At 50.5% G+C, this 11,580-nt stretch overlaps 1 protein-coding gene across 2 annotated transcripts; it reads left to right on the top strand.

Annotated features, from left to right (window-relative positions):
* Positions 1-2,739: 2,739 nt before the first annotated feature.
* Positions 2,740-10,753, top strand: RHCG (Rh family C glycoprotein). Of its 2 annotated transcripts, XM_048956608.1 has the most exons (10): positions 2,740-3,173; positions 6,474-6,660; positions 7,119-7,269; positions 7,419-7,566; positions 7,957-8,123; positions 8,816-8,953; positions 9,318-9,454; positions 9,976-10,100; positions 10,308-10,381; positions 10,475-10,753. In XM_048956608.1, exons 1-10 carry the CDS (start codon positions 2,963-2,965, stop codon positions 10,538-10,540), a joined length of 1,404 nt encoding a protein of 467 aa, XP_048812565.1. In that variant the 5' UTR covers positions 2,740-2,962; the 3' UTR covers positions 10,541-10,753. The 2 variants fall into 2 exon arrangements, with proteins under 2 accessions (XP_048812565.1, XP_048812566.1); XM_048956609.1 differs by lacking the exon at positions 10,475-10,753 and having other exon boundaries at positions 10,243-10,352.
* Positions 10,754-11,580: the final 827 nt, after the last annotated feature.

Genomic DNA, 11,580 nt, shown 5'->3' with positions numbered 1-11,580 from the left:
AGGACCTGCACAAGAAAGAAGTCACCTGAGATGCTGCACGATGCCTGGGCACTGCCCAGTGCTGCGTGAAAGCTTTGGATCCTCCCCACATCCCCTCACCTTCCCCATGCTGTGTGCCCAGCACTGCTGGTAGTGGCTGCTGTTTTTTTGCTCCTAATTATGGAGGAGGAAATTGAGAGGATTGGATGTGCTTGCTGGACATTAAAGACCGCAGAGATGGCTTCGGTGTTGTGATTGCCTGCAATTGAGGCAAATTCCTTAATGGATGAGATCTGTTGCCATCTGTTTGCCAGCATGAGCTCCAGCATAAATCCAGGAAGGAGCAGGATATGTCCCACCACTCTCCCTCCAAACAAGGGTGATCTTTGGCACATACCTTCTGAGGTCACCTCTGGAACCAGTGCCTGTGTCCCAGCAGTGGCGGTGATAAGATCTGCTGGGACAGTTCGCAGTGAACCAAGGAGTCCCCATGCCCTCCTCTCCTGGGCAAAACTGCCCAGAGTGCTCCGGGCAAGAGGGAGGGATTTCTGCACACTTCAGATTTTGTGTTTATGCCTCTCAAATGTTTTTAGTGCTCATAAAATTGAGAAACTGGAAGAGACCCAGCTGGGACCAGTACGGTACAACCCTCACCCAGAGCCTTCCCAAGGCGACCGGGACCTGCCCAGTGCCATGTCTCAGATCAGAAGGACAAATAGACCTGTTCCAAGTCCCCTGCACAACCCAGCTGATTTCTTTAGGAAATCTTGGAGGGGGGGGGGGGGGGAAGTTGCCTCTCAGATTCATTTACAGTCACATACATACTCATGGGGAAGTGGTGGTGGCTGAATCTCAATGGTGCTAATTGCTGTGAGGGAGGGGAAGCTTGCAATGAATCTCGTTTTATGGATGCTGGATGTGATGGGACAATCGTGATGTGGAGTTTCCAGTATTGCCCATTCAAGCAGCCTGAGAGTAGCTGCTACTGAAAGAGGTTCCCAAATTATGGGTACAAGCAGGTGAGGGGTGAGTCTTGAGTGCAAGCAACCAGCAGAGCATGCCAGCTCCAACAGGCCAGTAGAAGCATGGTGATGATCTGCAGATTGATAAGAAGGGGCCATGCAAGGCAGTGCAGCAAGGTGAGACTATCAGGCCAGTGGAAAAGCTATTATCTTTTGTGCTCTGCCTGCAGTTGGGGAGGGAGGCAGGGACAGAGCTACTGCCACAGATGGCCCATGTAGATCCTCCTGGACTCTGCAAAACAGGGCTTTGCACATTTGGGAGCCATCACCAATTCAGTGAGAACCCAGATTGGAAAGCTTTGCAGTGTGGTTTCTTCTGCTGAAATGTAACTATACAGTGTAATTGCTAGTGACTATGCTACCAGGATATAGCAAGTTCCTTTATGTTGTAAAATGCTCCTTTGTGTCTCTATGTCTCCTATCTCAAGATTTCTAAGAGCTGCTGCAGGGCAGGGTGGAAGTCTGGTCCTGGCTGTTAGGAGAACACACAACTATCAACAGTGCTTCTGGCAGTCAGCGCTCCAGTATTGCTTGGGGTTCAGCTTCTTGCTGGCTGAAGGTCTCAGTGTGTACAGCTGCAACTTCCCTGCAGAAATCACAGGTAATGGGATGCCCAGTGAATGTCACATAGATAGCTCAGCTCAGCAGCAGCACAGCTTACTTGCTGCTCTACTCCCAGATGACCCTACATGGTACGCCTGTTGCTGGCTTGTTGTTCTGCCATAGAGAAGTGTTCCTTGCACCTGATCTGCATTTCCAAGGCTTTTTCCAAAGCCCTGTATGGGGCCCAAATGAGATCTGACAGTGATTTTATGTAGCCATCAGTCTCTTCAGGATCATCCCCAGCATTTTTCTGCCATTTGTCAGTTTGAGAAGAAAGGAAACAAGAAATAATAATCAACTCAAATTATTGCCTAATCAACACAGAAATCAGTGCTGCTTGCTCAGCCTGCAGGCCACAATTAGATGCCATCAGCAAATTCGGGCAGCTTGCCTGGGCTGCAGTCTTTCATCTCTGGAAGACTGACAGGCCTCTCTCGGATCTGCAGGCAGAGGAAGGAGCTGGGATGCGTTTGAAGGACTTGGCTCGTGGGGAAGGAACACATGGTTCAAAACCACAGAAAAAGGAAAGCTATGTTTAATATAACACTAAAGGAAGCCCTGTGCTGGAGGAGGGGACATTAACCCTGCAGCTGAGGGTTGTAGTGCCAAGCTCTCCAGCCCGCTCTCTGTCACCATTTCAAGGCACTGCCCTGGTCCACACAGCACCAGTTTAGCTTGCCCTGCCAAGAGGACAAAGTGGTTAAACCACCAGGAAACAATGAGACATGTCAGTTCTATATCCCTGTAGATACACAGCAGCTTTGGCAAGGTCACTGCATGCCTGCGCATGATCTTGACTTTTGGTTGGAAGCACCTATCTTCCTCTTCCTCTTGGGACTGTCCCACAGTCTTTCTTCCCATCAGCAAACAGCAGGACCTGCACCCAGTGACTCAGGCTGACTTGGTATCCTCGGTTCTGGTGTTGGGGAAGGGCACATACAGAGCAGGACCAGTGGTGAGGGGAGAAGGATGCGATGCAGGCAGGGATGCTGCCAGGGTGACATGGTCAGGATGTCTGGCCCAGGTCCAGGAAGGGGACAGGAAAGGGTGTGGGGCAGGACTGAGCAGGGGGCTGGACTGGACACCCAGGCTCCATAGCTAGGAGTCCCTGGGGAGGCAGGGCTCATTACTGCAGCAAGCTGCTGGGAGAAGAGGTGCTGGAGCCCCGTCCTTCCTCGCAGAGAGCAAGGAGGGTTAGAGCAGAGAGCAAGCGTGGAGCCTCCCGCGTCTGAAATGTGATCCTGCTGGAGGCACCTCCCTGGGCCCCACCTTGCGCTCCCCAACATATATATGTCACTCGCCAAGGGCACAGGGGACACGGACTGACACACTGTGCCTGGGCCCCGGCATCCCTGCAGATGGAGCGGCCAAGGCACCAGGGGATGGCAAAGAACACCTACATGCGCTGGCGGCTCCCACTCATCTGCCTCCTCTGGGAGGTGGCGATGATCATCCTCTTTGGGGTCTTTGTGCGCTTCGGCCCTGAAGCTGATGCACACTGGGAGGAAGAGAAGCATCAGATGAACCTTACCAGTGACATTGAGAATGATTTCTACTTCCGATACCCCTGTGAGTATTCAGGAAGCCCAGTCCTGGTGTTGGCTGGCCACCGTCCTACCCCATTGCACCCCCACCCCATCCCATCCCATCCCATCCCACCCCACCCCATCCCATCCTGTCCTCTTTGTTGTTACCTCAAGGGTTTTGGGAAAAGGTGATAGAGAGGTTTCAGGATAGTAGTTCTGAGTTCCTAAGTGATTCTTTTGTCTTTCCCAGTTAAATCTGGCTTGGGACAGAATCCGTCAGAGGTGAAGTCTGCAGTGACTGCTGGGGAGTTGAGCTTCACCTTGACACTGCTGTGGGGTGCCCCAAAGAATGAGAGAAGAGCCTTGTGGCCCTCCAGTGCTCTGGGGATTTGTCGACAGGGTGCCACCAGCATGTGATGCCTTTTCTCCAGGAATAAGGCTGATGCATTCCCAGCACCCTGCAAGTTTCAGCTTGCTGCCCCCTCGCTCGGTTTCCTTCTACATACGGAGGAACGGCTGTCGAGATCCTGTGACATCTTCCCCCTTTTCCTATGCCCTCCCCCTCACTAGCTCTTTAGCTGCTGCCATTTTGATGAGTCCTCCCAACCTGCCAGCTGCCCATGGTCCTTCGGTCACTATGCCTTATTGCCATGGGGATCGCTCAGGTGGTCAAAGCTTTTCAGGCCAAGTGGTGCACTTGGCTGGCTTTGATCTCTGGGGCTGGTCATCTTCTTTGTGAGCTGATGGGAACAGGCTGCTTCTGTAGGCAATTGTTTCCAAGGAAGCAACGGGCTTGAGTCATGCATCTATTTAGAATATTTCCATTAAAAAACACCTGCTAAATCAAAGGAGCTATAGAAACCTGTAGCTGCTGAGGATTAACTGGTTCAGACAAGGATTTGCCTGCAGAAACTTGCTGCTCAGATGGCCTGGTTAGTATAAGCCATGGCTGCCCTGAGCTCTCCTTCCAAACTACCTGTGGATGTATCCACACAGGTTGCTGTGAAGCGGCAGCAGTGCTGCTGTAATCTCTGACAGGACGGGAGAGCAGCAGAGAGGCTGAGAACGAGCCTGTAGGAGCTCGGGACACTGCGCCTGTACTGTCCTCATCTCCCATCTCCACTTTGAAGCGCCAAATATTCCCCTCTTAAATGGCTGAGCGGGTTCACGCAGCTAAATCAGCCTCAGTTTAGCTGAGTTTTATCTGTTTCAAACCTGAGGAAGGGCTCACGTGTACAAAGATCAGTTTTGTTTTGGTTGTTTCTTCCTCCATTACATAATCAGAAAAATCTCTCTGCAAAAATAGATGAAAATGGTAAGATGGTAGAAGCCGAGCGTTTTGATCCATGTCCATCCAGCCCTGTTTAGAAGAGAATGCAATGGCTAAACACCCGAGGATCATTTGTGCTATCACATCTGTGACTGCTACTGCCTGTAGGACCTGTCCAAAGACGCTGCAGTGGGGGAGCAGTGACAGCCTGAGATGATTAGCTACTGCAGGATGTTTGTGCGGTCGTGTCAGTGGTGCCCATTGCCAGGGCTGCCAGTGCAACGTGACACATTCTTCTAATTTATAATCACACATTGATACTCCATAGTGAGTGAATCATCTGCTCTCTAGGGAAAAGAAATGAGATCCTTCAGCACAGGTAGTATTCTCAAAGCCCAAACACCTCCTCTGGATAGTGACTGCAATTGCCTTCCCACAAAAGCAAGGTCACAATACCTCTTGAGCATGGCAGCACCTGGGCTGCTTGCAACACAAGTATTATTCTTCTAAAGGAAAAACAAAGGCAAGATTTAGAAAAATGCTTTAGGCTGGGTGCAGTTTGAAGAAAAGCCTGCTTTTCCTCCTGGGCATTTACAGGGTAGAAGACATGGTGGAAATTGTCCGTATTTTCAGAGGGCACACAGTCTGCAGCCCTAACTCCAACCTGTGTATTTCTGCTTTCAGGATGAAATTAAGAATATATATAATGCACATGGCTGCAGATAATTCTAGCTGTGTATTGTGTCACTTAGGCTTGAGAAGAAAGGTGATGAGAAAAAAATATAGCTGCAGAGGGAGAGTGTGTATGACTGCATGGTTAAAAGTAGAGTTAACAAGACCATTTCTTAGGGCATGCAGAGAAGTCCACATGAAGAGACTTCAGCTGAGCAGGGTCACCTGCAGTCTAGTCTCCTTCATCTCTCATGAGTAATTTCATAGGCGTGGGGGCATTTCTGAAAGCAAACAAATTAACCTGTCTCAACTTGACACTACATCACTGGAGCCTGTCCAAATGCTTGTCCTTACACAAGTTGCAAGATCTTGTAAAGCACCAGAGGACAGAAGCCGAGACTTCTGCAATTGCACACACCCAAATCCTCAGCCAGCGCATAGCAGAGGCAGTGGGTGCAGCCCCACCATCCAGGCAGGAGGGCTCCAAGGTTCCTGGATGGCCAGCATGCCTTAGGGCCAGCACAGGGTCAGGGGACACAGCAGATCCTTAATCACTGAATTTCTTCTGCCCTGAGCTTATTACATCTCCTGCTCTTTTCACTGGAGTGGCCTTCAGTGTGATGGTCTGCATGGTTCAGATTGTAATTATGCAGCATTTCAGCTCACTTAATTGCAAAGTGATGCTTATCTGAAATAAACGTTTAGCATTAAGAAGTACAGCAGGTTTATCGCACCAAGAATTTCCCTCAAGAGGCTCATGCAGGTATAGTTTCCCCCAGGGAAGGGCATCTGAGGGGCTCCAGTTAGCAGGTATGAGCACTTGTTGGAAGAACTGCGTCTCTCTGGTTTAAGCACTCGAAATCCCACAGGGTGGGATCCTCCTGGCAAAAGTATCTTGCCACCGATTTCAGTGGCAAATAAAAACATATCTGTAAACTTCCCTTGTTCTTGTCTTTTCCCTAAGTGCCACCACCAGGACCCTATATTGCATAGGCTTACCCAGAATGTGTTTTAACCCGTCGTGGTTACAACAAAAATTAGTGTGGTTCATTCATTGGTACTGTTCATGGTACGTGACATTTCTGGAATTGTTTGGTTTTGGTTTTTTAATGGGAAAAAAAGACAATCTGAATAGAGAAGTTTTCCTTCATGCACTCCATTAGTGTCCAGTTTTCTCTTGCACACAGCTTGCAACAGAGATATTTGGGTTTCAAAACTGAACCTTTTCACCAAAAAAGCCAGCCATTTTCAGACTTAGAAATGGGAGGACGCAGGGCAAATGCATACATTTTTCCTTGAATTTTTTTCCTTACAGCCACTGATGTTGTTTCCTTTCACTGCTAAATTCAATTGACAGCTCTGCCTTCTCCTCAGAACTGATGATTCCCTCCCTGTGCACAGCTTTCCAGGACGTTCACGTGATGATCTTTGTGGGCTTCGGCTTCCTCATGACATTCCTCAAGCGTTATGGATTCGGAGCTGTGGGATTCAATTTCCTCCTTGCTGCTTTTGGGATCCAGTGGGCTCTCCTGATGCAAGGCTGGTTCCACTCTTTCCAGAATGGGAAGATCCTTATTGGAGTGGAAAAGTAAGGAGAGATATGGGGTGCCACCTCTTGACTGTACAGTGGAAGAGCTGGGATGAGAGCCAGTGCCTGTCCCTGTGTTATGTGCAAACTGCAGCCTCCAAAATGTTGTCTTCCTTCTACATAACCCCACTTGCTTTCCGCCTTTTAGTCCACAGGTACCTGTATGATGGTGGTACTGTTACATGAGAAATGTGAGATGAATGCCATCTCTTAGTACCCAAGCAGAGCACCACAGACCCCAAGCTTAAGAGCACATAAGATCCTTCATACTCATTATTTAAACTATTTGGAGGAAAGCTCCATACCTGGCAACATGTCATATTGAGAGGAAAGTCAATGGGAAACCTAATCGACTATATGCCTTACAGTGGGATCACTAGAGTTCAGTGTGGGTGAGGGTGAGTAATTATGGAATAGGATTTCCTTATAAAATCACCGTTTTCCTTCCCCTCTTCCAGCCTGATCAATGCTGATTTCTGCGTGGGTTCTGTGTGTGTTGCCTTTGGAGCCATCCTGGGCAAAACCAGCCCAGTACAGCTTCTCATCATGACTTTGTTTCAAGTCACACTCTTTGCAGTGAATGAGTACATCCTCCTCGAGCTGCTTCACGTAAGCTTTAAACAGACCCCTTGTCCCCAAGACTGAGTACAGATTGGAAAGACAGATGGGTAAACAAGCTGGGCAGGACATAGACCACAACTCATCTCCAGAATAAGCAGTGACTCCAGAAATGAACCTCAGTTTTCCCACGGCTGCAGGTTAAGGACGCGGGTGGCTCCATGACCATTCACACCTTTGGAGCCTACTTTGGCCTCACTGTGACACGTTTCCTATACAGACCCAACCTGGAGCAGAGTAAAGACAAGGAAGGCTCTGTGTACCACTCTGACCTCTTTGCTATGATTGGTGAGTCAGCCATAACCTCTGCAGCATTGGTATTTGTGCACCACTCAGTTGCAGAGAGCTGTTCTCTCAAATGTCTCCGGGAAAACCAGACCAAAACCCAGATCTGGGACCAAGATCTGCATCCCAGTTTTCAACACCTGGGAACTACTCATCTCCCCTCACTAATGGTTGGGCTGAGGTGGTGCCTGGGAAGACAAGGCAGCGTTTTGGTTCCTCTTCACTGCAAGCCCCTTCTGGTGCTGATCCCATCATGGAGGGCACAGCTCTGGAGCATCATAACCAGGGAATTTAACTTCGCTCTGCAGAAACCTCCTGTAGAGTTCTTTTTTCAACGTCTACGTTCTTTCTTTCCCCTTCTTCTTTTTTGCTCCCTCCTCCCCATCCCACCAGGTACCCTATACCTGTGGATGTACTGGCCCAGTTTCAACTCAGCCATTTCTGAACATGGGGATGCCCAGCATCGGGCTGCCATTAACACATACTGTTCCCTGGCTGCTTGTGTCCTCACCACAATGGCCTTCTCCAGCATGCTGCAGAAGAAAGGCAAGCTTGACATGGTAAGCAGGGAGCAGAGAGCCCTACACTAGCCAGGGAACTCGCAGTGAAGTTGACCAAGGGCCCAGGAATTGCGTGACATTCGTCCTTTGCTGCACTGGGTTTCACAGTGTTGGTGCAACCGGCCTCCAACCAGAAACTCAGGCTGCACTGAAAAAGCAGATGGGAAGTGAATCCTGATGTTTTCGCAGTGCAAGCTGGTGCTGTCCCTGCATGTGATGTGCTGATGGCACAGCAAGGGCTGCATTTACTCTCCCAGGAGAGCTACTGATGGGCATAATTCAGAGCCGTGTTTGGCAGCACTCTCCAGCAAGCTGAGCAAGGCCTGTGCAGCAGCTTGTGAGCAATCGGGGGGCTGACTTGTACGTGTTATGTGTGTGGGTGCACAGTGTGTGACAGCAGAGCTGGCGTGACACATGGGTGAGACAATTTCCATCTCATCACAACTCCCCAGCCAGATTGGTGGAAGCAAAGAATGTGTGTGGTATGGAGAGTGGGAGTCTATGTGTGCCTGTGCTACAGACAGAGGCTGCCTGTTCTTTTCCTCTTGTTTTTCACCAGCAAGCAGGAAAGTGGGCCCCGATATTTGCCCTGAAAGTATTTTGAGAGCTGATTCTCCTGCTTTACCATTTGCACACACTTTGAACAACTGTGATTTCTCTGAGATGCCAAGACAGAGTGGTTACTCCTGCAGGTCCACATCCAGAATGCAACGCTGGCTGGTGGAGTGGCTGTGGGCACCAGCGCGGAGATGATGTTGACCCCATATGGCTCCCTCATTGTTGGGTTCATCTGTGGCATTGTGTCCACAGTGGGGTTTGTCTACCTCACGGTGAGTGCTGCTCTGGAGGTCTGCAGCCCTGTTCTCTTGAGGAGACCAGGAATGGATTCACCTCCCTTTGAGGGTTCTTGATTTCCACCGTCCCTTATGAAGATGCACTTCTGACTCCATTTTCTGTCTCAAAATGCTAAGTAAGGCTCAGTCTCCTAGCAAGAGAATGGAGAAGAGCTCTTATTTTGTCCTGAGCTCATTTCACATATTTTTCTACATATTCCCCCTCCTTAGCATGGGAACACAATGGGACACATAATACCACTCTTCTTTCTCTACTTATCCCAGTCCTCCATGAAAGGAACTAATCCTTCCCAGGACTACACTCATTCTTCTGATTTCTCTCTACCTCCCTTTCCTTCAGCCTATTTTGGAGTCCAAGTTGCACATCCAGGACACATGTGGCATCCACAACCTCCATGGCATGCCAGGCCTTATAGGGGGCATTGTGGGAGCCATCACTGCAGCTGCAGCCACAGAGGATGTATATGGAAAGGAAGGGTAAGACAGCTTGAAACTTTCACAAGTTTTTTTCTGGGACTTCTGGGGCTCTTCGGGGTGGAAGAGAGAAGCAATTAATAGCATTTGCTCTATGTTCACTGTTATCTCTTTCACATGGAGTGCGCTATGTTGGGCTTAGTGACTTCTGGTGTCTTCAAAAAGTGAATCATAGCCCTACTCCTTGGTAATATTCTGGGGCACAGAGGATGTGAAAATACTCCTTTTAGCTCTGCCTTGCTCTGGGGCTCAGGTAAAGCTGAAGTTCTGAAATACAAAATAAATGTTTGTATTTTGAACTCTTCCTAGGTAAAACCTTGCCATGAACCATAAAAGAAGGAAAAGAGCAGTGTTTTATGTCTTACAACACTCTCCTAATCCATTGCAGAAGGCGGATGGGGTTAAGGAGGAGTCCACAAGGGCTCAGGGCAACAGAGCTCCTGTACTCTGGCTCAGCACAACCTTTTTCTGACCGCTGAAGATCTTCTGTCGGAATCAGACCTCACAATTTCTACCCTATGCAGGTTTATCAAGGCATTTGACTTCACTGGCAGCTACAAGACACGGACGCCCAGCATTCAAGGAGGGTTCCAGGCGGCCGGCATTGTTGTTTCTCTGCTGATGGCTTTCGCTGGGGGAACCCTTGTGGGTAAGCAGGGGGGCAGCATGGAGAGGCGAGAGCCTGCAGCCGAAATGGAGACATTCGCATGCTTTTCTGCCTTGGCTGGATGGGTCCTTGCTGTTTGTGTTGCAAGTGTGGGTCAGACCACAGCCTCCACTTCTGCTCGCAGGGAGATGGGGTGGGAGTTTGTGGGAGACAAGCCCCAAAAACCAGCCCCAATCGGCCCCGCTCTAGGAGCCATCCTGAAGCTGCCCATCTGGGGCGACGCGGCCGACGAGAACTGCTTCGAGGATGACATCTACTGGGAGGTGAGACCGGGGGTGGCGGGCGGCACAAGATGGCGCTGCCGCCCTCCGCATGAGGGCCGGCGGCGGAGCTGAGCGGGCCGCGCCGTGCTGCAGGTGCCCGAGGACGAGGAGAGCGACGTGTACCACATGCACAACCCCGACAAGGCCGCCTCGCCCTGAGCCGCCATGCTGCCGGGCTGCCGCGCCTCAGCGGGACGGCGGGGCTGCCCCCGGGGGCGGGAAGATGGCGGCCGCCATGTCAGGCGCACCGCCCTGCCTGTGAGGAGAAAGCCTCGTGGGGAAAGCGTGGGGGGGGGGAACACCCTCTTCCCCACTGGCTCACTTTTGTAATTAGTTCCTGTGAACAAAATAAAAGCATGGCTCTTTTTCGTAGTATAGGCCTCTGGTGAAAGCGGAGGGCAGCGGGGCACGGCATCCAGGATGGGGCTGAGCCCCTGTCCTGTGATGTGGGGTTGATGGCGTGGGGTGTGGGAGCTCACAGTGCTGCCCTAGGCCTGCTTGTAGAGTCACAGAATGTCCCGAGATGGGGGGGAACCAGATGGATCATCAAGGCCAGCTCCTGGCTCCACAAAGAACCACCTAAAAATCAGACCATATTCTTGTGCTGCCCGTCATCACTTTGTCTTGGCTTCTTTACTGAGACCTCCGCCAGCTCTTTGTGAGCCTTGTTTGTGTGTGGCATGCAGACCAGCAAGGCCCTTTCCTCTTCTTCAGTGTCACGTGTTTGTTACAGTATCATCAGTACCCACCAGAACCTGTTGAGGGTCAGCAATGCCGTGTGCAGGATGCTGCACTTGGCTCCAGGCAATTCCAGGTATGCCTACAGGCTGGGAGAAGAACCCACTGAGAGCAGCCCTGCAGAAAAGGACCTGGGGGTCCTGGTGGATGGAAAGCTAGACATGAGCCCACAGTGTGTGCCTGCAGCCTGGAAGGCTGATAGTATCCTGGGTTACATCAACAGAGAGGTGGCCAGAGAGAGGGGATTGTCCCCCTCTGTTCTGCCCTTGTGAGGCCCCATCTGGAGTACTGCATCCAGGTCTGGGCCCTCCAGAACAAAAAGGATGTGGAAGGCTGAGGGAGTTGTGTTTGTTCAGCTTGGAGAAGACTGGGGAGACCTCATTGTGGCTTCCCAGTACTTGAAGAGTGTTTATAAGCAGGAGGGCGACTGACTTTTTGCATGGTCTGGTAATGATAGGACA

Source organism: Lagopus muta, chromosome 10 (assembly GCF_023343835.1).
Source record: "Lagopus muta isolate bLagMut1 chromosome 10, bLagMut1 primary, whole genome shotgun sequence".
In the NCBI taxonomy this organism is placed as follows: Eukaryota; Metazoa; Chordata; class Aves; order Galliformes; family Phasianidae; genus Lagopus; species Lagopus muta.
Note: the sequence above shows the minus strand (reverse complement) of the source record. Positions and strands in the feature narration are given on the sequence as shown.